This window comes from Anomaloglossus baeobatrachus, chromosome 5, assembly GCF_048569485.1.
Source record: "Anomaloglossus baeobatrachus isolate aAnoBae1 chromosome 5, aAnoBae1.hap1, whole genome shotgun sequence".
In the NCBI taxonomy this organism is placed as follows: domain Eukaryota; kingdom Metazoa; phylum Chordata; class Amphibia; order Anura; family Aromobatidae; genus Anomaloglossus; species Anomaloglossus baeobatrachus.
The window spans coordinates 581293288-581320298 of NC_134357.1; the positions used below are offsets into that span (position 1 = coordinate 581293288).

The following is a 27011-nucleotide window of genomic DNA, read 5'->3' on the forward strand; positions in this document are numbered from 1 at the left end:
CATTGGTGTACTCGGTTATGCTCAGTGCTCGGCCCAGTGTGAGCCGCTTGCAGTGTCTGAATGGTTTTCACTGGGGCTAAAAACATTGCTAAAGGATGTATCCCACTCTCCCTCGCCTGGAAATGCTCTGTTTATGACCGGTTGCATGTAGGCAGAGACCCAAATTGCCCCATCAGTGACTTCCAATGGGGTTCAGGTCAAGTCCGGTTCCCAAATTGAACTTTATCTGAAGTCCATCTGAAAAAGCCAACCCAAACTTAACAGGTCCACTCATCTCTATTTGTGGGTAGCCCCATTAAAAAATAAGCACTTGGATATCAGACATAAAATACTCTCGTTTTTCAATTACAACAATTATACTTTGTAAAGGAATCATTTTTATAACATAAAGGGCCCAAATTATGCAGGGGCCACTCCTGATTAATGAAGTGGTGCATGCCTCTTCATGAATCTGGAGCGTTTGACAAGTGGCATGTGCCTCCTAGAAATATTACTCCCTTCAGAGACTGGAGTGAGATTTCTGTCATAGAAAACACCACAGCTCGTCATGTATATAAGGAGCTGTGCTGTCATGCCCCATCCCACCTAAGCTCTGCAAATTTTGGAGTGAAAAAGACAAAAGTCACCAAAGTTTGGCACAACTCAATTTATCCAAATTGTTATGACTTTTCAAAGCTTTTGTGCCACTTTTTTGCCATAAAAGCTTTGATGAATTGGGACCAGAGTCCCAACAACTTAACAACTTCCACATATCTTGGATGCAGTGTGATTCAATTCTCCCGTCACGAAAGGGGATAGAAGCTATACTGGCCGTATAATAAAATACAAAAGGGAAGGGGAAAATAATGCCCTATTACTAGGGAAAGGGGGAAGTGGTGACCCCTGATAATAACCTGCAGCTCACCCTCACTGTCCTCACCAACCCTACACAAGTTCTGCACCTGTCGCCGAGCAGGAATACCTCACCCTAGGCAAACCCTGATCTGGGCCCTAAGTAAGAATGGCAGGTATGAGCTTATCGTCAACACCACTAACGCTAAGGGAGACAAAAGGAAACGATACAGGGGAAACAAATTCTACTAAATGAGCCCAGGTAGATATAAAAGGTCAAACACTTATCTTAGGAGCAACTACCACAGAAGTCTCTGGAACAACAAGAGGAGACAACCGCTGCAGATCACAACCAGGAACAACTATAAACCGCACCCAAAGCACCCCAGGGTGAGGTTTATAAAGGAAGTGAGAGGCTGGCAACTGAGGGGAAACACAGTTTCCCAGGGTCATAGAGTCCGCTGTTGCAGAAACAGAAAACTGTCAGATAACAACACATGCTGCCACTGTCTGGGATTTTCTAACACTCGCTGCTACTGGATTGTCCGCCGGCCATGACACCTCTGTGACATCCCCTCACTATTTTTGTGCGAAATGTCTACAGCTCTGCCTTAACTCCAGAGGTTCTGAGGCAATATCATCCCATCTAAACAATAGAGAAAGATAGGCATGAAGAATGTATATTTTACAAGCATTTATTAACAAAACAAGTTTTGAAAGCAATTATATACATTCTGATATACTGCACTTTTTAGTACATAAAGCAGTGGTTAAACTGAGATTAGTGAATTATGTAAATAATAATAAAAATAATAATAATCTTTATTTCTATAGCGCCAACATATTCCGCAGCGCTTTACAATTCAGAAGGATCATATACAAACAAGTAACAGTTATCGAAAATACAATATTTAAAACGGAAAAAAGACATCTCTGCTCGTGAAAGCTTACAATCTACAGTGAGATTGGGAGGGAACGACAAGGTACAAGTGCTTATTTACAATGACAATCCAGCCATCTCAAGAAAATGGGGGATAGATAATGGCTTCATGGATCAGTTGGCCAGGACCTTGAGATGCATTTCGGTGCCATGGAGTTTGACGTGGGGTACTTATCTGAGAAGTTGTGGAGGGATTATAGGAGGGGTGAAATTAGTTTGGCTATTGATTGTGATAAGCCGCCCTAAAAAGATGCGTTTTTAGGGTGCGTCTGAAGCTGAGTAAGTTGTGATTTGTCCTAACTTCTTGGGGTAGAGCGTTCCAGAGGTTTGGTGCAGCTCAGAAGAAGTCTTGGATTCGGGAGTGGGAGGTTCGAATTAGTGTGGATGTTAGTCGAAAGTCATTTGCAGAGCGTAGAGAACGGGTGGGGTGATAGACAGAGAGGAGGGTGGAGATGTAGGGGGGTGCCGCATTGTGGAGAGCTTTATGGGTGAGAACAAGCAGTTTGAATTGGATCCTGTGATATATGGGCAGCCAGTGCAATGACTGGCACAGAGCAGAGGCATCCGAGTAGCGGTTAGCCAGATAGGTGATCCTGGCTGCTGCATTAAGGATGGACTGTAGAGGAGAGAGTCTAGTTAGGGGGAGACCAATTAATAGAGAGTTACAGTAGTCAAGGCGAGAGTGGATCAGGGCCACGGTGAGGGTTTTTGTCGTTTCCATTGTGAGAATGGGGCGGATTCTAGAGAAGTTCTAGAGATGTGAAATATAATCCAGTATCAAAACCTTTCACAAATGTTCCTAAAGGCTCTTAAAATACCCAGCTTACTAGCAGAGTTGAGCCCGAATTTCCATTTTGTGGGATTTCAGTATGTAGAGCAGGATCCCAGAAATCTCTGCAGCTGCTCTAAGCACAAGACACTGGTCTTTCAACTAATCCGGCGCGGTCACACACTCTTTAAGGCTGTTTGCGCACGTTGCGGTTTTTTCATGCGTTTCCGCAGCGTTTTGAGCTGCAGCATTTTCATGCCAAATTTCATGCGTTTTGATATCCAGGCAAAGTCTATGGAAATTTGGTCTTTCTTGTGCGCACAATGCTTTTAAAAATGCAGCGTTTTAGTTGCGTAAAATTTGTCAAAATCTCTGCGTTTGAAGAAGCATCATTTCAATTGTTTTTGCCAAATTAGCAGTGTTTTACTAACATTGAAGTCAATGAGAATTATCAAAATGCATCCAAAATCAAAATTCAAGCGTTTTACATGCTTTTTTGATGCTAAACGCATGCTTTAACAAAATTTAAGCATGCGTTTTTAGCATTATAGTGAGGTCAAGAGGTTTCCTTTTGCCCTCACATGCAGCCCGACTTTAAAAAAAAAAAAAAAGAAGAGTAAAACAATAAGATAAATTTATTTTTAACAAATATTAAATCTCAATCTTTTTATGAAAATGATCATTATAATGTTTGTTTTAAAGGATGTTTGGCTTTTTTCCATTTTTTTTTCTTAGTGTTTGAATGTGCAAACTTTATTTAGTAGTATCTTTGTTTTGAAAGTGCATCCCATTTTAAGCACTGAAAAAGCATGTAAAACGCGGTCAAAACGCGGCAAAAATGCAAGAAAAACGCATGCAGTTTTCCTGCGTTTTTGTGGTTACAAAGAAATTTGACGTTGACAAATTCTGCCTGAGGATGTGTTTTTAACTGCAAGGTACAGGACGCAACGTGCGCACATGGCCTTAAGGTTTTACTGAACTGCTTAAGAAGGATGCTGCAGCGCTGGGGTCTTAGAGCTCACTCTTTCACGGTGAGAAAGATCCATGAGGGTTGTGGGATCTCGCAACCTGGAAGTTCATTTTGGGGACATTAGGGGCATTTCCAAAAGTTTTGGTACCGGATTACATTTAGAAAATTCACTAATCTGCGGCTCTCTTCTGCTTTAGTAAATAAAAAAGCCGCAGATTTGTGATAAGCACTATTTTAAGGGAAGGTCGTCAAACACATTGCGTTAAAAATTGGGAGATATTACCCCTGTAACAGTGTCAGTAGCAGATCCCCCCATAACAGTGCACCATTACCACATTTTTTGCTTTAATCTTTTTCCCTATTTTCCTACTTCAAAACCTAAGTGTGTCTTTTGGTCCGAAAAATACGATAGGTTTAAAAAGAAAGAAAATGGTTCTTTCCCTCACCAATTCTTACATGAGCAATTGTAGCCAATTTTTGGATAAAACTCTTTGAATTATGGTACATTATGATGGCTTCTCTTATGTGAGCCATCTGACAACATGACCTGATTAATAAATAAATAAAAAAACCATTTGGCAAATTCTGAAAGTAAGAATGGCTGCTCCACTCTGTTGGTTTTCTGATGGTCGGCAAAACTTAATTTACCATTTAAACATTTCAATTATTCACAGCATGAAAAAGGTTCCTTCCCTGTGCGGCTTCTTCAGATGTTTAACAAGATCTGATTTCTGAGAATTACATTTTCCACATTCAGAACATAAAAATGATTTATTTGGTGTGATTTTTTTGATGGTAAACAAGTTGTGATTTGCTAATAAAACATTTACCACATTCTGGGCATGAAAATGGTTTCTCCCCTGTGTGAGATCTTTGATGCCTAACACAATGTGATTTCCGAATAAAACATTTCCCACATTCTGAACATGAAAATGGCTTCTCCCCTGTGTGAATTTTCTGATGTGTAACAAGATGTGATCTCTCAATAAAACATTTCCCACATTCTGAACATGAATATGGCTTCTCCCCTGTGTGGTGTCTTTGATGGATATTAAGATATGATTTCTTAGTAAAACATTTCCCACACTCTGAACAAGAATATTCCTTCTCTTCTGTGTGAGAACTTTGATGCCAAACAAGTTCTAATTTCCGAATAAAACATTTCCCACACTCTGAACATGAAAATGGCTTCTCTCCGGTGTGAATTTTCTGATGTATAACAAGATATGATTTCCGATTAAAACATTTCCCACATTCTGAACATAAAAATGGCTTTTCCCCTGTGTGATTTCTTTGATGCGGAACAAGATCTGATTTCCGAATAAAACATTTCCCACACTCTGAACATGAAAATGGCTTCACACCGGTGTGAATTCTTTGATGCTCAACAAGATGCGATTTCCAAATAAAACATTTCCCACACTCTGAACATGCAAATGGCTTCTCCCCTGTGTGAATTTTTTGATGATTAGCAAGGGTTATTTTCCGAGTAAAACATTTTCCACATTCTGGGCATGAAAATGGCTTCTCCCCTGTGTGAGTTTTTTGATGGCTATTAAGATCTGATTTTGTGATAAAACATTTCTCACATTTTGAACATGAAAATGGCTTTTCTCCTGTGTGGATTTTTTTATGGCTATTAAGATGTGATTTATGAGTAAAACATTTCCCACACTCTGAACAAGAATATTCTTTCTCTTCAGTGTGAGTGTTTTGGTGTTCAATAAGTTTTGATTTCTTGGTAAAACATTTCCCACGTTCTGAACATGAAAATGGCTTCTCCCCTGTGTGAATTTTCTGATGTCTAACAAGCTTTGATTTCCAAATAAAACATTTCCCACATTTTGAACATGAAAATGGTTTCTTCCTTGCAGGAGCAGTTACATGTTCCACATCCCTTTTGTACCTTTCATTTTGCTTAAAATTCTGTGATAAATTGGACTTTTGGACTTCAGATGATAAAGCTTTCCGAGGAAGGACTGGAGGTATATCTGTGACAACAGCATACTCTTTATATGTAGCATGTGTGATACTTTGATCATCTGTTTTAAATTCTGAAGATATTAGATTTCCATCTGAACTCCCAATACAGTCATCTGCTAAAAATAAAGTTATTATTTCTTAATGATATCTTGAAATTACATTTATTTTTTTAAACCATAATATCAGAAATTAAATTAGCAAAAAATGTATTCTGAATCTGTTGTACAATTTCGATATCTTAAGCCTGCTTTACACGGGACGATTTATCGTGCGATCGCACCTGCCCCATCGTTTGTGCGGCACAGCCAATTTTTGCCCATGTCGCACAAACTAGTAAACCCCCGTCACACGTACTCCCCTACAAAACGCATCCTCTTCCTGAAGGGGGAGGGACGTTCGGCGTCACAGCGACGTCACACAGCGGCCGGCCAATAGAAGCTGAGGGGCGGAGATGAGCGGGACGTAAACATCTCGCCCACCTCCTTCCCTCTTCATTGCCGGCAGGACGCAGGTAAGCTGCAGTTCATCATTCCCGGGGTGTCACACGGAGCGATGTGTGCTGCCCCGGGAACAATGAACAACCGGCGCAGAGAAGGACGTTCAATATTTTGAAAATGAGCGACGTGTCAACGAGCAACGATAAGGTGAGTATTTTTGCTTTTTAACAGACGCTCGTAGCTGTCACATGCTACGATATATTAAACGATGCCGGATGTGCGTCACTTACGACGTGACCCTGCAGACATATCGTTTGATATATCATAGCCTGTAAAACCCCCTTTAGGCTGCTTTCACACTTGCGTTGTGTCTCATTCACCAGGTCCATTGCTGCGTCGAAACGACGCATCCGTCAATTTTTGTGTTGCTAACTGACCCAACGGGTGGGTTATTTCGCAGGAATCCGTTAGCGGCACTAGCGCCCCCAGAATCACCGCACAAGGAGGTACTACCTCCCCCATTATCACTGCACACACGCAGGCACTACCACCATCATCGCCGCACACACATCGGCACTACCGTCCCCATCATCACCACACACACCGGCAGCACTACCGCCCACATCATCACTGCACACACCGGCGGCACTACCGCCCCCCATCATCACTGCACACACCGGCGGCACTACCGCCCCCATCATCACTGCACACAACGGTGGCACTACCGCCCCATCATCACCGCACACACACAGGCACTACCGCCCTCATCATCACCGCACATACACAGGCACTACCTCAGTGACATCCCCGCTGACAGTGCGATTCACTTCAGTTTCTGCGTGGAGCTCACAGAGAGCAGCGGTGTTCTACTGCTGCTACTGTCAGCTTCTGATGTAGCAAAGCTGAAAGCGTCGTGGGACCTCATGTGGATTAAGTCGGACCTGGAGGGGTATTTGGGGGATTAATAAAGTGGTAAAAGAGGGTGTTTTTGTCTTTTATTCCAAATAATACGATTTTTTCGGGTGTATGTGTTTATTTACTTTCACTTACAGGTTAATAATGAGGGGTGTCTCATAGATGCCTGCCATGATTAACTTAGGACTTAGTGGCAGCTATGGGCTGCCATTAACTCCTTATTACCCCGATTGCCACCGCACCAGGGCAATTCGGGATGAGCTGGGTAGAGTCCCAAGACTGTCACATCTAACGGATGCGGCAATTCCGGGCGGCTGCTGGCTGATATTTTTAGGCTGGGGGCTCCCTATAACGTGTGGCTCCCCATCCTGAGAATACCAGCCTTCAGCCGTGTGGCCGTATCTTGGCTAGTATCAAAATTAGGGGGGGAACGCACGCCGTTGTTTTTTTTAAATTATTTATTTATTTTACTGCATGTATAGACCCACCCATCGGCATCTGTGATTGGTTGCAGTGAGACAGCTGTCACTCAAGAGTGGAGGCGCGTCTGACTGCAACCAATCATAGGCGCCGGTCGGTGGGCGGGGGAAGCAGTGAATACGAGATGGAATGATGAGCGGCCAGCATTTTCAAAAGCAGAGCAGTGTCACAGCTGTGCAGCGCCGTGTCGGTGATCGGTGAGTATGAGAGAGGGGGTGAGAAGAAGAGACCGAGAGAGAGAGAGACCGACCGACCGACCGAGAGAGAGAGAGAGACCGACAGAGAGAGAGACCGACCGACAGAGAGAGAGAGAGAGACCGACAGATAGAGAGAGCGAGAGAGAGACCGACAGACAGAGAGAGAGCGTGAGAGAGACCGACAGACAGACAGAGAGAGAGAGACCAACAGACAGAGAGAGAGAGATACCGACAGACAGAGAGAGAGGGAGACCGACAGACAGAGAGAGAGAGAGAGAGACCGACAGACAGAGAGAGAGAGAGAGACCGACAGACAGAGAGAGAGAGACCGACAGACAGAGAGAGAGACCGACAGACAGAGAGAGAGAGAGAGAGAGACCGACAGAGAGAGGCCGATTGCGATGAACTCAAGTGTGAAAGCAGCCTAAGGCTAGGCATGCACTTTGCGTTCACCTACTTGCAGTTTAGAACGCACGTTTTGGGCTTAATTGATTTGACCAAAGCTGCCTATTTCTGAAATTTAGCGCTGAAAACGCATGTGTTTTTGCCGCGTATTTGATGCGTTTTCAGCGCTTTTCATCTGCGTTTCCACCTGCGTTCTGATAGTTGCGTTTTGAACATAAAGACACTGCTTAATAAACTTTAAATAGTCAAAATCTTAGAAAAAAAATGTTAAAAAAAATTTCAAATCTTAAAATTTAAAAAAAAAACCATGAAATTAAATTATGTTAATTAAATTATTGTGGTAATATGATATTTTATGGAAAAATTGCAATAAAATATTACCGTATTTTTCGGACTATAAGACGCACCGGACTATAAGACGCACCCTGGTTTTAGAGGAGGAAAATGGGAAAATAAAACTTTAAGCAAAAAATGTGGTCATGACACACTGTTATGGGGCGAGGATCTGCTGCTGACACTGTTATGGGGGTAATGTCCCCAAATTCTCTACTAAGGTACCCCATCCTGGTAATGATCCTCCTGCCTTGTATATGATCCTGCTATAAACCCCTATCCTGCTCCTATACCAGCATCCTGCTCATATTCCCCCATCCTGCTCATATACTCCCATCCTGTTCATATACCCTATCCTGTTCATATACCCCGATCCTATTGATATACCCCCATCCTATTGGTATACCCCCCATCCATCCTGCTCATATTCCCCCATCCATCCTGTTCATATACTCCCATCCTGTTCATATACCCCCATCCTGCCTGCTCATTTACTCCCATCCTGTTCATATACTCCCATCCTGTTCATATACTCCCATCCTGTTCATATACTCCCATCCTGTTCATATACTCCCATCCTGTTCATATACCCCCATCCTGCCTGCTCATATACTCCCATCCTGTTCATATACCCCCATCCTGTTCATATACCCCATCCTGTTCATATACCCCCATCCTGCCTGCTCATATACTCCCATCCTGTTCATATACCCCCATCCTGTTCATATACCCCCATCCTGTTCATATACCCCCCATCCTGTTCATATACCCCCCATCCTGTTCATATACCCCCCATCCTGTTCATATACCCCCCATCCTGTTCATATACCCCCCATCCTGTTCATATACCCCCCATCCTATTCATATACCCCCCATCCTGTTCATATACCCCCCATCCTGTTCACATACCCCCCATCCTGTTCACATACCCCCATCCTGCCTGCTCATATACTCCCATCCTGCTATATGCCCCCATCGTGCTCATATACCATCCTGGTATATGGCCTGTATCCTATAGCACAGAAAAAAAAATAAACTTTTATACTCACCTGTTCCTCACTCCCTGCAGCACTGATCATATCTTCCTCTCTGCGCCACTGACCTGTGTGTGTGGAGCCGTTCCCCTGCTGCATCGCGATGTCTTCCTGTCTGTGCCGATCAGCTGATCAGCTCAGCACAGATCAGCTGACCGGCACAGACAGGAAGACATCGCGTGCAGCAGGGGGACTGCTCCACTCACGGGGACGGGTGAGTGCACTGATTCACTGCACCCCGCGCTGGTAATGACGCGCGGGGGGCAGTGAATACAGCCGCACATGATCACTCCAGGCTGTAATTGCCAGGGGTGATCATGCGGACCGGCTCTTTGCTATGCGCGCGTCCCCGCTCGTCCTCCCGCCCACCTGTCAGTGCCGGCTTCAGCGCTGAGAGATGGGCGGGAGGATGGGCGTGCATATGTAATGAGCGGGCCCACGTGGTCACGGCAGGCGCTGCTGCTGCCTGCTCGTGCCCCCGATGACCCGCAGCACCCTCATTCCCAGCCGCAGCCCTATAGTCAGACCATAAGACGCACCCCCAACTTTCCCCCAACATTTGGGGGAAAAAAAGTGCGTCTTATGGTCCGAAAAATACGGTATTTTCCTTAATTTAAATTGTCGGACTATGTGTGTGTGTGTAAAGGGACTTATGAAATCATGATATTAATGATCAAACAGCATGCGTTTTGGTAGTCCAAAACGCATGCTTTCTGCAATGAAAAAGCAGGTAAAATGCAGGAATTTGAGGGAATCTTGGTTTATGCCATTTCTCTGACTCCTATGTTAGCAAAACGCACCGAAAATGGCAAAAACAACTACATGCTCCTACTTGGAACGCATGGTTTTTGCCACAAAATATGCAAATGAGACGCTAACTGCGGTTGGAAAATCAACATTTTTCATTGACTTGGCTGGGAAACCAAAACGCATGCATTTTTGCATTAAAAAGGTGCTTCTCGAAACGCAGCCAAAAAGCACCTAAAACGCAGGTGGAAACGCAAAGTGCGTTCCTAGCCTAAGAGTTACATCTTCGTTAATTCTGATCTCCCATTCATTGCTCCAGTTCTCCGAAATGTGCTACAGTAAATAATCTGATTGTCACAATGTGACTGCAGGATAATGAGGGACAGGGGGCTCGTATACCGTCCCTCACACTACTGGACCCTAAGGTATTCCTAACGTCTGGATTACCCCTGAAGATGGAGATGCCGGAGTCCCATGCATTACTATTCTCCTGACCCGATCTAATCTGTTATCCACCTGATAAGGAAGGGGCAGGAATATGATGGAAACACAGATTAAGACAGATGGGAAACATTGAAAACTCACAGAAATAAACAGTGAGAGACTAAGGAGAAAAGCAAGAGTAGGAAGGCAGCAAAAAAAAAACCCAACAAACAAGGGTTAACACCACAACAGCTTACAGCAATAACGCACAACCACCAGTAAGTCTGGATCACAACATCTGACCAGACAAGTATAGGTAACCTATAGTTGGCATTAATGGAATAGTCCAGCCAGCATATACAGAAGGGGATACTTTCTCCGCCACAGCATGTGATCAAAGACATTAACAAGCAGCCCAGCAGAGAATAACTCTTGCTAGCCTGCCCAAGTCTGTGTTTTGACACCTGCGTCTCCCTGCGCTGCTCACAGACATCAGAGAAGTCAACATGCAGAGTACCAGAATCTATCATTTCCACAGATCCTGACACCGCCATGACAGTTGGCAAAACCTGCAAAAATCTCCTTGTAACATTAATCCACAACATAGACAATTAGAATTTGAAAGACGAAAATAAAATAGTTACAGACAGATGCCGGATATTTAACGGGAATGTCCGGGATTTTAAAATTCATGGCCTATCTTTAGGCTTTGTAACCAAAGCAGGAGGCAGGGTTTTGCGGTCTATCCAGATAAACATACAGAAAGTACATGAACTCCAATTCATCAAGACCCGCGATGGACACTGAAAAATGATGTCAGGGACTGGAGTAAGATTTCTCGCATAGGGAACGCCGCAGTTTGTTATGAATTAGAGAAGCGGTGGCATCACACCCTTCTTCTGACCAAGCTCTGCTCATTTTGGCCAAAGCTGGTTAAAATTGGCGTGAAACCTCCAAAAGTCGCCCAATTTTTTTCACAACTCTGTATTGCACAGGAGGTTTTGAGAACTTTTGAAGTGATTTATGCCAGAATTCTGCCATAATTGCTTTGATGAATTAGGGTCTGGGTGTCAAATCACCTTCTATAGGTGTCTCCATTCCTTCCAGACTAGTTTGCCAGTAGTTCCCATTCTCTAAAGCAATAATTTTATTACATTTTCTTTAGTTGAAAACTTTTGCATTTCAGTGTGCGGCTGTAACACTGCCCATTTTGGCAAAGCTGGTTAAAATTGGCGTGAACACAGACACACACACACACACACACACACACACACACACACACACACACACACACACACACAATCTCCTCTTCAGCTATAGACTTCTATAATTAACAGACCTTTGGTCACATGATGTGATGTCATAAAGGTCCTTAAGCAGTCCTATAATCAGCATATAAACACTGGTATCGCTTAGAGCAGGGTTTCCCAACTCCAGTCCTCAAGGCACACCAAGAGTGCATGTTTTTGGATTTCCTTAGTATTGCACAGGTGTTAATGTAATTACCTGCCCAGGTGATGATTCCAACAGCAGTAAAAAGCTAAGGAAATCCTGAAAACATGCACTGTTGGTGTGCCTTGAGGACTGGAGTTGGGAAACCCTGGCTTAGAGAATGGGTTAGTTTGCTCTCACTTTCCCCTAACGCCAGTCTTTCTTCTATTAAATTCATTTAGACTCCTACAATTAAGAGACCTTTGGTTACATCATGTCACATGACTCTGAAGTCATCAAAGATCCTCAAACAATCAACCTTAGAATACAACTGATGAGGTCCCCAAGAGAGTGGGGTTCTGGAGAAATTGCGCAGTTTGACTCCTCCTAACGCTGGCCCTGACTAACTAGGACTTATTTATGGAGTAGGGCTTATATTTCAAGCATTCTCCAAAAATCCCATAAAATCATGTTAGGGCTTATTTTCGGTGTAGGCCGTCTTTTCAGGGAAACATTCATGAACCATCTGCAGGTCTTTGAGTTGCCATCATAATGACATAGAGAAGACACTAGAAACAAACAGCAGAAGAAGCAGAAGCAAAGAAAATACAGCTGAAAAACCAGAGCAGAAAGCCTAAAAATGTAAAGACAAAATTAGTGCAGAAAGTACATGAGTAGATATCTCTTACTGGATAGAGCTGGAGGAAACACATCCTGAGGAACATCGGGATCTTCTTGTTTACAGTCCTGTGGGAGAAGAGGACGAGGACATCTCTCTGGTGTTGTCCTCTTACTGGATAGAACTGGAGGAGACACATACAGGGACTGAATTCATTCCTTACATACAGATAATTATAGGCCGTGTGTATTTAGTCCTGTCTATTACCTGGTGATGTGAGGGGCTGGGGAGCCTCCATCATGACGTCCTTGTACAGATCTTTGTGTCCTTCTAAATACTCCCACTCCTCCATGGAGAAATAGACGGTGACGTCCTGACACCTTATAGGAACCTGACACATACAAGGATACCGTCACCCCGATCCCTTCATAGCGTTACTGTATAATGTCCCAGCATTCCCAGCAGTGTCACCTCTCCAGTCAGCAGCTCAATCATCTTGTAGGTGAGTTCTAGGATCTTCTGGTCATTGATGTCCTCATGTATCGGGGGGTGAGGTGGAGGCCCCGTGATTGGGCTCAGGGGTCTTCCCCATCCCTCAGACACAGGGGCCTGACAGCGCTCACTAGAGGTCTTCTTCACTACTGTGTAATCCTGGTTATGGAGAGACACAGTAATAAATCTCACTCCAGACATTTCCAGAGTCCTCACCTCTCCAGTTCTGTCCATCTGTTATTCCCATAGATAAGAATGATGTAATGTGACGTCATCAGAATCTCTCACCTCTCCAGTAAGCCGGAAGAGGATCTCTAGGGTGAGGTGTAATATCCTCTCCGCCATCTTGTCCCTGTCCATATCCATCCTTGCTGGGTCAATCAGGAGAATTCTCTTATATAAAAGATCTCCACTGAGAGGATCCGATATTGTAGGGACCTGAATGGGGAGAAGATGACGATGTAACATCTTAAAGAATCCGCTGTAATAATACAATTACTTGAGATAACCATTCACTAGATAGGGATGATTGCCGCGCTGCCATGAGGAGTCCTCTGCTGCCTTATTACAGTGAATGGAGCCTTTGAGGGTTTCTTCTGAATCATGTCATTTGAAGAATTACATGTAAACCTGTCACACTAATAGGATTAGGAGAAGGGTATAGTGTCACTGCGCCCTGAACCAGGCTTGTCCAGAGAGGCATGATTAAGTGCCTACCCAGTCATCACCAAAGCCTCTGAGGTTGGACTTTGCTGCCAGTAGGCACCAGTTACCAATACGGGGCAGTCCTTGGTTGTTTTTCACCAAGAAGCTGAGTGGTGTATCATGAGAAAGATGGGGTGGGAACCACTGCCTCTAGGGAAGAACAGGAAGGATAAACCCTATCATTTACTCTGAGCAACCCTGAGCTCCCCGATGTTCCAAGACAGGTTCTTTCCCCTCGTGCGGCAATCACGTGTCTATCCCTGTCTTACCCTAATCACAACCGTGTCTAGTGAGCAGGGCAGGAGGAACATTAGTCCTGCTTTATGATAATGACACAAAGGGAAAACGACAAACAAAAGAAAAAGAAAGAAACTGCATTCCCAAACAACAAGTGGTAAAAAAGGGGAATGGAAAGAGAAATGAATAAAAAGGGAGATGATCAATAGGAAGACACCAAAGAAAATGTCAAAGCAGCAATCTCCAGGATCAAATTCAAAACCATTTCTTTTTCCATGGCTCTCACCTCCATGCCAGCACCATGGAAAAGCAAGTTATCACTGGCAACTACTGAGGTAAAGTGGTGAGTACGTATACCAGGGGGGAGTGCAAAAATCAGAACAGCTGAGACAACTCAAGATGGTAAGCCAAGAAAGACACAAGGGTCTGCTTAACCCTAGCAGCGCCAGCACAAAGATAGTCTGCACAGCTACGTGGAAGGCAAAGCAGAGCCAACTAGTACTAGCTTGCGCTGCGACCTTCTGACCCATGGGATAGGGGCGACCTCTCTCTGTCCGATAACCTGGTGTTAAAACCCTGATGTAAGTGTTCAGTGTAGAAAACGGGATAAATGTGATCCAAAAGTCACAGACAGATGGAGAAGTCACATCTATGATCAGCTCTAATCCTGCCATCTCCACCGCTGCCATTACACAAGTATAACACATATAATACTGGTGGATAAAACAAGACTGAGCACAAGACCTTCACAGCCGTCTACACATCATAGGGAGATTTCATGGCTCCTTCTCTCCATCTACCTGATGATCCTGAAGAACATCGGGATCTTCTTGTTTACAGTCCTGTGGGAGAAGAGGACGGGGACATCTCTCTGCTGTTGTCCTCTTACTGGATAGAACTGGAAATGACACATACAGGGACTGAATTCATTCCTTACATACAGATAATTATAGGCCGTGTGTATTTAGTCCTGTCTATTACCTGGTGATGTGAGGGGCTGGGGATCCTCCATCATGACGTCCTTGTACAGATCTTTGTGTCCTTGTAAATACTCCCACTCCTCCATGGAGAAATATACGGTGACGTCCAGACACCTTATAGGAACCTGATACATACAATGATACCGTCACCCCCGATCCCTTCATAGCGTTACTGTATAATGTCCCAGCATTCCCAGCAGTGTCACCTCTCCAGTCAGCAGCTCAATCATCTTGTAGGTGAGTTCTAGGATCTTCTGGTCATTGATGTCCTCATGTATCGGGGGGTGAGGTGGAGGCCCCGTGATTGGGCTCAGGGGTCTTCCCCATCCCTCAGACACAGGGGCCTGACAGCGCTCACTAGAGGTCTTCTTCACTACTGTGTAATCCTGGTTATGGAGAGACACAGTAATAAATCTCACTCCAGACATTTCCAGAGTCCTCACCTCTCCAGTTCTGTCCATCTGTTATTCCCATAGATAAGAATGATGTAATGTGACGTCATCAGAATCTCTCACCTCTCCAGTAAGCCGGAAGAGGATCTCTAGGGTGAGGTGTAATATCCTCTCCGCCATCTTGTCCCTGTCCATATCCATCCTTCACGGGGCAATCAGGAGAATTCTCTTCTATAGAAGATCTCCACTGAGAGGATCCGATATTGTAGGGACCTGAATAGGAAGGAGATGAGCCCATATGGAAAATTAATGGAGATAAGAGAGGTGAGATATCATTTGAGTACTTACAAATATTCAATATGAAATGTGCTATGTAATAACAGTAGGAAAATAAGAAAGTGCAAAAACAAATAATTTCCCAGTTTTTCGGTTAAGAACAGGGAATGGAATTAGGATTCGATGTATTCTTGTTTCTAACAGAAGAAGAGGGGCCACACATGGCGTACGGATCTGTGCACTCCCTGACGCGCACAATTTACCACCCATTTCTCGTATGAATGCAGCAAAATAGTGAAAATTAACCCAATTACAAAATGTGCCCACATTATGTTTCCCTCCTAAACTAGAAAAATTATGTAAATAAAAAAGTTTATATATTCTAAACTGGTTTCGGAGCTCGTAGATTTTAACCCCTTAAATACCGCAAGCAGTAAAATTATGTCCTAGCGGTCAGTGTTAATCCCCTCCCGCTGCTGCCGGCAAGCAATAAAAAATAAAGTGTATACCGCCCCGCAGCATTGGAAAATGTCCATGGTTTCAGCTTCCGAGGGTAGCTCAGACCCTGAAGATCACAATTCGGGCCGAAAAAAAAGATTTATCTCCCACCTGGCATGATCAATCATGTCAGATGGGAGATAAGTCGCCTACCCCGGTCCCCCGATGTGGCCAAAATGCCTCACCACCCGATCATCTAAAATGGATCATCCTTCTCCTCTGAGTTCTGTCGTATCTGTCAGATGCGACATCAAAGTTCTCCCCAGGTCCATACATTTTTTTTTTGTCTTTTTTTTATTACTGACTAGGTTAGTGATGTCAAGTATCTGATAGATGCCGTGATATCATTAAGGATGGCTTTACACGCTGCGACATCGCTAGATGATGCTAGCGATGGCGAGCGTGATAGCACCCGCCCCTATCATTATGGCGATATGTGTAGATCGCTGTCGTAGCGAACATTATCGCTACGGCAGCATCACACACACTTACCTGCTCGGTGACGTCGCTGTGACTGGCGAACCGCCTCCTTTCTAAGGGGGCGGTTCGCTTGCCATCACAGCGGCGTCACCCACGGGGCCGCCCAATCAAAGCGGAGGGGTGGAGATGAGCGGGACGAACATCCCGCCCACCTTCTTCCTTCCTCATTGCTGGCGTGTGGCAGGTAAGGATAGGTTCCTCGTTCCTGCGGGGTCACACGTAGCGATGTGTGCTGCCGCAGGGACGAGGATCAACTTCGCCCACCCGACATCAGCGATAATTGGGAGCAGACCCCCATGTCAACGAGGAGCGATTTTGGACGTTTTTGCAACGATCCAAAATCGCTCCTTGAAGTCACACACAACGAGATCGCTACAGCGACCGGATGTGCGTCACAAAATCCGTGACCCCAACGAGATCGCTGTAGGAATCTCGTAGCGTGTAAAGCCCGCTTAACCCTAACCCCAACAACCCTATTTACAGTACAGAAGAAAAGTTTGGACACACCTTCTCATTCAAAGAGTTTTCTTTGTTTTCATGACTCTTAAAATTGTAGATTCACATTGAAGGCATCAAAACTATGAATTAACACATGTGGAATGAAATACTTCACAAAAAAGTGTGAAACAACTGAAAATATGTCTTATGTTCTAGGTTCTTCAAAGTAACCACCTTTTACTTTGATTTCTACTTTGCACACTTTTGGCATTCTCTTGATGAGCTTCAAGAGGTAGTCACCGGAAATGGTCTTCTAACAGTCTTGAAGGAGTTCCCAGAGATGCTTAGCACTTGTTGACCCTTTTGCCTTCACTCTGCGGTCCAGCTCACCCCAAACCATCTCGATTGGGTTCAGGTCTGGTGACTGTGGAGGCCGGGTCATCTGGCGTAGCATCCCATCACTCTCCTTCTTAGTCAAATAGCCCTTACACAGCATAGAGGTGTGCTTGGGGTCATTGTCGTGTTGAAAAATAAATGATGGTCCAACTAACCTCAAACCGGATGGAATAGCATGCCGCTGCAAGTTGCTGTGGAAGCCATGCTGGTTCAGTATGCCTTCAATTTTGAATAATTCCACAACAGTGTCACCAGCAAAGCACCCCCACACCATCACACCTCCTTCTCTATTCTTCACGGTGGGAACCAGGCATATAGAGTCCATCCGTTCACCTTTTCTGTGTCGCACAAAGACATGGTCATTAGATCCAAAGATCTTAAATTTGGACTCATCAGACCAAAGCACAGATTTTCACTGGCCTAACGTCCATTCCTTGTGTTCTTTAGCCAAAACAAGTCTCTTCTGCTTTTTGCCTGCCCTTAGCAGTGGTTTCCTAGCAGCTATTTTACTATGAAGGCCTGCTGCACAAAGTCTCCTCTAAACAGTTGTTCTAGAGATATGTCTGCTGCTAGTGTGTCATTGACCTGGTCTCTAATCTGAGCTGCTGTTAACCTGCAATTTCTGAGGCTGGTGACTCGGATAAACTTATCCTCTGCAGCAGAGGTGACTCTTGGTCTTCCTTTCCTGGGGCGGTCCTCATGTGAGCCAGTTTCTTTGTAGCATTTGATGTTTTTTGCCACTACACTTGGGGACACTTTCAAAGTTTTCCCACTTTTTCGGACTGACTGACCTTCATTTCTTAAAGTATTGATGGCCACTCGTTTTTCTTTACTTAGAATTTGTATTATGGCAAGAAAAAAGCAGCTAACAGTCTATTCAGTAGTACTATCAGCTGTGTATCCACCAGACTGCTGCACAACACAATTGATGGTCCCAACCCCATTTATAAGACAAGAAATCCCACTTATTAAACCTGACAGGGCACACCTATGAAGTGAAAACCATTTCCGGTGACTACTTCTTGAAGCTCATCAAGATAATGCCAAAAGTGTGCAAAGCAGTAATCAAAGCAAAAGGTGGTTACTTTGAAGAACCTAGAATATAAGACATATTTTCAGTTGTTTCACACTTTTTTGTTAAGTATTTAATTCCACATGTGTTAATTCATAGTTTTGATGCCTTCAATCTGAATCTACCATTTTCAGAGTCATGAAAATAAAGAAAACTCTTTGAATGAGAAGATGTGTACAAACTTTTGGTTTGTACTGTATGTCCCCATTTGCCACCACATTATGGCAATAGGAAGAGTCGGGGCGAAGCGCCAGGATTAGCGCATGTAATGGATGCGCCACTTCTGGGTGACTGCGGCCTGTTATTTTTAGGCTGGGAAGGGCTAAATAACCATGGGTTTTTCCACCCTGAGAATACCAGACCACAGCTATCCACTTTACCTTGGCTGGAAATCCAATTTGTGGGGTGTCTTGGTGTGATATTGTGGGTTATGTACCATTTTGTGTGGGTTCATATTTTGAGTGTGGTGGTCTGTCTATTCGATATATTGTTTGTCCTGTTAAGTCAGGTTATATCCCCTTGAAGTACTTCTGTGCCTAGGTCTGGGGGAGAGGGCCTGGAATCCACCTAAACTCTGTTTACCTGAGAGATTAGTGATTCTGGGTGAGACTAAAGGTACCGTCACACTTAGTGACGCTCCAGCGATCCGACCAGCGATCTAACCTGGCAGGGATCGCTGGAGTGTCGCTACATGGTCGCTGGTGAGCTGTCAAACAGGCAGATCTCCACAGCAATCAGAGATCAGCCACCAGCGACCCGTGTAATGACGCTGTGCTTGGTAACCATAGTACACATTGGATTACTAAGCAAAGCACTTTGCTTATAGTTACCCGATGTGTACCTTGGCTACGTGTGCAGGGAGCAGGGAGCCGGCTTCTAGAAGCTGTGGACGCTGGTAACCAATGTAAATATCAGGTAACCAAGCAAAGCACACAGAGTGTTTTGCAGTACAAGCACAGTGGTGGGATGTTTAGAAATCTCCTGCCCACTGTGATTCTTTTCTCTGCAGCATAAACTGACCAGCGGCGTGGCTTCCTGAGACACAGGATGTCAGTTTATACTGTGCAGATGACATTGTTCTTCGTAGGGAAAATAAAGTCTGCAGCGGCCTGAACCCGGATCGTGGGCATGGGCAGCTGCATTCTCCTGTGAACAACACTCGCATCTCTGCAGAAGGGCTGACACTGTGTCCTAGATGCAGTGTTGCCGGATTGTGGGAACACAGCCTAAAAGTGAGAAATTTGGCACTACAGCAACATTTCTGTGAACTACGTGTGGAGTCAAAATGCTCACTGCAACCCTGAATAAAATTCTTGATTGGTCTAGTGTCCAAAATGGGGTCACTTGGGGGGGGGGGTTATGCTGTATAGGTACCTTAGGAGTCCTGCAAATGCGACATGGTGCCCACAATTTATTTCAACTTTTGCAAAATTCACATGGTGCTCTCTCTGTTCTGAGCCCTCCTGTTTGTCCAAACAGAGGTTTTTGGCCACATATCAAGGAGCTCCTAAAAATTTGTATAACAAACTGTGGTGTGCACTTTTTGGTGTTTCCTCTTGAAAAAGTGAGAAATTTGGTGCTAAAGCAACATTTTTGTTAAATAAAATGAACATTTTTTATAGGACGACCTAAGGTTATCAAATTCTGTGAAGTACCCGTGGGTTCAAAATGCTCAATATACCCATGGATAAAATTTATGAGGGGTCTAGTTTCCAAAATAGGATCACTTGTGGGGGAGCTCGACTGTTTAGGCACCTTAGGGGCTCTCTAAACACGACATGTCATTCGCTAATTTTAAAGTCAAATGGCGCTCCTTCCTTTCCGAGCCCTGCCATGTGCACAAACAGTTGATTTCCACCACATATGAAGTATCTGCATACTCAGTAGAAACTGCACAATAAATTGTATGGTACATTTTTTCCTGATACCCTTGTGAATAAAAGTTACCTGGTTAAAGTAACAATTTTGTTGTAAAAATGTATTTTTTTTTATTTTCACGGCTGAACGTTATAAATTTCTGTGAAGCCTCCGGGGGTTCCAGGTGCTCACCAAACATCTAGAGAAATTCCTTGAGGGGTCTAGATTCCAAACTGGGGTCACTTGTGGGGGTTTCTGCTGTTTAGGTACCTTAAGGACCCTACAAATGCTACATGGTGCCCGCAATTTATTTCAGCTAAATTTGCTTTCCAAAATTCAAAAATCACTCCTTCTGTTCCAGCTCCTCCCATTTATCAAAAAAGAGGTTTCTGACCACATGTGGGGTCCACTTTTTAGCGTTACCTCTCGAAACCTGTCAAAGTGACTCCGGTCAGAATTGCAAAAAGTAGACGAGTCATAAAGTACAAAACTGGCTCCGTCCTTAAGGGGTTAACCTGAATGTAAATGAGCCGGTCAGGAATAGCGGGAAACTGGTCTTGAACTGGTTAAAGTTGAAAATAGTTGAGAAATGAAGGGGTTAATGATAACGATGACCCCAGAATAATAGAGACCCTGCACCTACCTCCACCTGCAGAGCCGCACACTAGATATATAATACCCTGCACCTACCTCCACCTGCAGAGCCGCACACTAGATATATAATACCCTGCACCTACCTCCACCTGCAGAGCCGCACACAGATATATGGCTGCTCTGTGCTTACAGGACCTGTGATGATGTCACATGGAGGGGAGGAGTCAGGGGTCACATGATCAGCTCCTCAGTGTATGCAGGACTCTGCTGTGCTGGTTGTCATGGTGCTGGATGAGGGGAAGTTATGTGTGGGGTCAGAGGGGTTTACAGTGTGGATGTAGCAGAGCCGTGTGTGTACAAGGTGTGCGGAGCAGAGCCGCGTGTGTACGAGGTGTACGGAGCGGAGCCGTGTGTGTACGAGGTGTACGGAGCGGAGCCGTGTGTGTACGAGGTGTACGGAGCAGAGCCGTGTGTGTACGAGGTGTACGAAGCAGAGCTGTGTGTGTACGAGGTGTACGAAGCAGAGCCGCGTGTGTACGAGGTGTACGGAGCGGAGCCGCGTGTGTACGAGGTGTACGGAGCAGACATACCTCCCAACCGTCCCGGATTCTGCGGGACTTGCACGATTTATCAGGGCTGTCCCGCACTCCCGCGGCTCACAGCTGATGTCCCGGCTCCTCCCCTCAGTGAAGTGAATAAATTAAATTAAATTATCATCAGCTGGATTTTCAGGGCGGCCGGAACTCGAACTCGTGGAGCTGTGAGTTCATTGTTTTAAAGGCAGCAGCTCTTACCACTGAGCTACTGCCTGTATTGAAAGCAATAGGAAGATTTTGTTATCTTGACCTATATACTGCAGGTGAGACACCAGAAGCAGGTTATTCAGCTGCAAAGATGGATGGAGGGATGAATGGAGGGATAGAGGGAGGGATGGATGGATGATAGAGGGATGAATGGAGGGATGAATGGAGGGATAGAGGGATGAAAGGAGGGATAGAGGGAGGGATGGATGGATGATAGAGGGATGAATGGAGGAATAGAGGGATGAAAGGAGGTGTGACGCCCTGGGCAAGCCAGGGGTCACAGGTCATTGCACCATCACACCCTACATCCCAGTTAGGAACACCAAAGCTACACTAAAATCCTTGTTGCCTTCCTCCAGAGACTGATGTTCACACCAGGGGGTGGGCCAGGTGGTTGGCTCCGCCCACCGAGGAGTTCACAGCTCTGGAGGCGGGAAGAAACCAAGCAGATAGAGTTTGGAGGAGGAGGTGAAAGGAGTTGAAGTGGAGAGTTAAGCTAGGGAGGGAAAGGAGTAAACAGCTAAGATGAGCTAAGGAAGTGAAAGTGGTGAAGTGAAGGAAGTAAAGTGGTAAAGGAGGAAAGTAAGAAAGGCGACAGAAAGAAAGCTTGAAGTGAGTCCAGCTGTGTGCAGGACAGAGTCAGCAAGGTCAGCAACGGTGGTGATTGTCTGAAGGGGTGACCGTTTGGAAGTTCCTGGAAGGACCGCGGATGGGTAGTGACCCGGCGGTCTGGAGCAGTGTACCAAAGGACAGTCAGCACCAGGGCAGGGGCCTCTCGGACCCCGGGAAGGCTAGGAGTCGCCATAATTTGCCAAATCCGTCAGTGAAGGGGACGTAGATCCCCCAACAACCAAGTCCCGATTGAAGGCAACAGCTCAACCTTTACAATAGAGACACCGCCACCGCCAGGGCACCAGTTTCTGAGGGCCAGCGCCTGCGGGCAAAGAGTAGAGCTCCTCCGGTCCAGCTTGAAGCCGGGGAGTGGGTTACCGGTGGGAACCCATCGCGACCAACACACAACATTGGGTGCAAGGAAAAGGGACATCACCGCTACCGACTGGGAGAGCAAGTGCAGCCGTCCGTGGGACCGACCAACCAGCCGTTTGTTTACCGAGAACTGTGTCACCGTCTCAGGCTGAGTGAGTACCACGGTGCCGCAAGGCACAGCGCTGCCCCCCGCGTCCCTGCGCCCACCAGGCCCTGCATCCTACATCTCATCACCGGGCCCCGGGATCACCAACCCCTACCCACGGAGGGGCAACACAACACCTAGCTGCTCCACATCACCACTCCCGGGATCCCCAAATCGAGCAGCGGTGGTGCTACAAATCACCACAACCGTGGGTGGCGTCACGGACATTATCCCAACACCCCAAACCCCCTTTCACTCACGGGCGAGGAGCCCCGGGATCCGGCCCACAGCTCGAGCCACCACTGAGCAGCGGCAGCCGCCGGACCCGAGCAGAAGGGGTGAGCGTAGTGTGCTGACACCCTCCTCCCCGCCCGCGACAGAGGGATAGAGGGAGGGATGGATGGATGATAGAGGGATGAATGGAGGGATAGAGGGATGGATGGATGGATGATAGAGGGATGAATGGAGGGATAGAGGGAGGGATGGATGGATGATAGAGGGATGATAGAGGGATGAATGGAGGGATGAATGGAGGGATAGAGGCAGGGATGGATGGATGATAGAGGGATGAATGGAGGGATAGAGGGATGAAAGGAGGGATAGAGGGAGGGATGGATGGATGATAGAGGGATGAATGGAGGGATAGAGGGAGGGATGGATGGATGATAGAGGGATGAATGGAGGGATAGAAGGAGGGATGAATGGAGGGATAGAGGGATGAAAGGAGGGATAAAGGGAGGGATGGATGGATGATAGAGGGATGAATGGAGGGATGAATGGAGGGATAGAGGGAGGGATGGATGCATGGATGATAGAGGGATGAATGGAGGGATAGAGGGAGGGAAGGATGGATGATAGAGGGATGAATGGAGGGATAGAGGGAGGGATGGATGGATGATAGAGGGATGAATGGAGGGATAGAGGGATGAAAGGAGGGATAGCGGGAGGGATGGATTGATGATAGAGGGATGAATGGAGGGATAGAGGGAGGGATGGATGGATGATAGAGGGATGAATGGAGGGATAGATGCATGGATGATAGAGGGATGAATGGAGGGATAGAGGGATGGATGGATGATAGAGGGATGAATGGAGGGATAGAGGGAGGGATGAATGGAGGGATAGAGGCAGGGATGGATGGATGATAGAGGGATGAATGGAGGGATAGAGGGAGGGATGGATGGATGATAGAGGGATGAATGGAGGGATAGAGGGAGGGATGGATGGATGATAGAGGGATGAATGGAGGGATAGAGGGATGAAAGGAGGGATAGAGGGAGGGATGGATTGATGATAGAGGGATGAATGGAGGGATAGAGGGAGGGATGGATGGATGATAGAGGGATGAATGGAGGGATGAATGGAGGGATAGAAGGAGGGATGAATGGAGGGATAGAGGGATGAAAGGAGGGATAGAGGGAGGGATGGATGGATGATAGAGGGATGAATGGAGGGATGAATGGAGGGATAGAGGGATAGATGGATGGATGATAGAGGGATGAATGGAGGGATAGAGGGAGGGATGGATGGATGATAGAGGGATGAATGGAGGGATAGAGGGATGAAAGGAGGGATAGAGGGAGGGATGGATGGATGATAGAGGGATGAATGGAGGGATAGAGGGAGAGATGGATGGATGAATGAGGGATGAATGGAGGGATAGAGGGATGAAAGGAGGGATAGAGGGAGGGATGGATGATAGAGGGATGAATGGAGGGATGAATGGAGGGATAGAGGGAGGGATGGATGCATGGATGATAGAGGGATGAATGGAGGGATAGAGGGATGGATGGATGATAGAGGGATGAATGGAGGGATAGAGGGAGGGATAGAGGGATGGATGGATGATAGAGGGATGAATGGAGGGATAGAGGGAGGGATGAATGGAGGGATAGAGGGAGGGATGGATGGATGATAGAGGGATGAATGGAGGGATGAATGGAGGGATAGAGGGAGGGATGGGTGGATGAATGGAGGGATGAATGGAGGGATAGAGGGAGGGATAGAGGGATGAATGGAGGGATGAATGGAGGGATGAATGGAGAGATAGAGGGAGGGATAGAGGGAGGGATGGATGATAGTGGGATGGATGGATGATAGAGGGATGGATGATAGAGGGATATATAGATACACGACAGATAATAGATAGAGATAGAATCATAGATAGATAGAATCATAGATAGAGGGATAGATAGAGAGATAGAATCATAGATAGATAGATAGAGGGATAGAGATAGATAGATAGATAGATAGATAGATAGATAGATAGATAAATACTGTATCTCAATGTAGGTGAAAGAGTCAGATTCATTTGTTCCCATAAAACTACTATAAAGAAATGAGGAAAAAAATACAAATACAATTTTTTTTTTTTTTTTATCTTCACCACCTTGGATTCAAACCAGCAACGTTCAAAACTTGTTTCCAGCAACCTCCTGGCTTTCCTAGCTGCTCTAGCTGTTGAGCCACTAGGATTGATAATGTCAGAGGGAGGATTTCACATAAATGAACCTACAATGCAGCCTCTTACACAGCAGATTACACAGGACACAGCTACATTGTACAGAGCAGCATCTCTATGTCCTGTATTCTAGAGGGAGAGGAAAAGAGGATTTTTTTTTCTTCTAATAAAGTTACTAAAAATAATAAAAAAAATAGAATAATGTAATTTTATTGCACTTTTTTATAAAATAATAAACATCACAAATCAGCAAATAACATGGACATATTTGGTGTCCCCGTAATCGTAATGACCTGAACAACACAGCGATCAGATTATTTATGGGGATCGGTAAATGGCGGGAAAAAAAAGGCGCAATTTATTATTTTTCTTAATTAAAAAAATAAAATAAATAAATAAAAAATGTAATAAAAATGGATCACTGAGGCCGTGTTCACACATAGCGTAAATGCGGCATTTTTTCTGCAGGTGTCCGCGCCACGAGTGCAATAACAATGTTATCTGATTATTGCGTGTTTGCGGTATTTTTTATACATTGTCCCCCTTATTTGATACATGTTTGTTGCTGATGTGAATCCTGAAGCTTATAAAGAAAGAAACACCAAATCCGCACAGTTCAGCGGCGTCTTTCCACGCACCAGGAGCGGAGATTTCAGGACGTCTCATCCACTTTGCTTGGACAATTAGTCCATATTCACATGTAGTGTAAATGCTGCATTTTTTTCTGCTGTTGTTTTGCACATTTATTCTGCTGTGTTTAATTGTCCAAGTAAAGTGGATGTGATTCCATGAAAAGACGCCGCTGAATTCTGCGGTTTTCGGGGGGGGGTTTCTCTGGAGGTTTCTATGTGGAGCTTAAAAAAATGCAGGAAAAAGCTTCTCTGTACAATAAAAACACTTAAAAACGCAGATTCACATCTGAACCAAAAACGCATTAAATAATGGAGAAAAGGCAGAAAAAATGCAGCAAAAATGGAAAAAACAGAGAAGATTGTTATTGTGTAGTTTGGTGCAGACAGAAACAAAAAGAAACAGAATTTATGCAACGTGTGAACACGGATTTATAGGCACAAATAAGCAACATGTCATATAGTGACACATAGAAATATAAAAAAATTCTGACTGCTATAAATATGAATGAACAGTCCGGGGCATCTGCTGAATGACCCTTACTTCCAAATGGGTGTGGCTAGGGGTGTGGCTAGGGGCGTGGTCAAAATTTGCCCCTACTTTGTCCCTCTTTCCTTTCTTGAAAAGTTGGGAGGTATGGGAGCAGAGCCGTGTCTGTACAAGGTGTACGAGCAGAGCCGCGTGTGTACGAGGTGTACGGAGCGGAGCCGTGTGTGTACGAGGTGTATGGAGCAGAGCCGCGTGTGTACGAGGTGTACGGAGCGGAGCCGTGTGTGTACGAGGTGTACGGAGCGGAGCCGTGTGTGTACGAGGTGTACGGAGCGGAGCCATGTGTGTACGAGGTGTACGGAGAGGAGCCGTGTGTGTACGAGGTGTACGGAGCGGAGCCGCGTGTGTACGAGGTATACGGAGCAGAGCCGCGTGTGTACGAGGTGTACGGAGCAGAGCCGCGTGTGTACGAAGTGTACGGAGCGGAGCCGTGTGTGTACAAGGTGTACGGAGAGGAGCCGTGTGTGTACAAGGTGTACGTAGCGGAGCCGCGTGTGTACGGAGC

At 45.4% G+C, this 27011-nt stretch overlaps 1 protein-coding gene across 1 annotated transcript in view; it reads right to left on the reverse strand.

Annotated features, from left to right (window-relative positions):
- Positions 1-1603: 1603 nt before the first annotated feature.
- Positions 1604-27011, reverse strand: part of LOC142313128 (uncharacterized) — a 50092-nt gene continuing 24684 nt past the window's right edge. The window contains exon 4 of the mRNA XM_075352115.1: positions 1604-5609. Within this exon, the coding sequence (XP_075208230.1) occupies positions 4282-5609 (1328 nt within the window). The 3' untranslated portion in view covers positions 1604-4281. The remainder of the gene's footprint in view (positions 5610-27011) is intronic.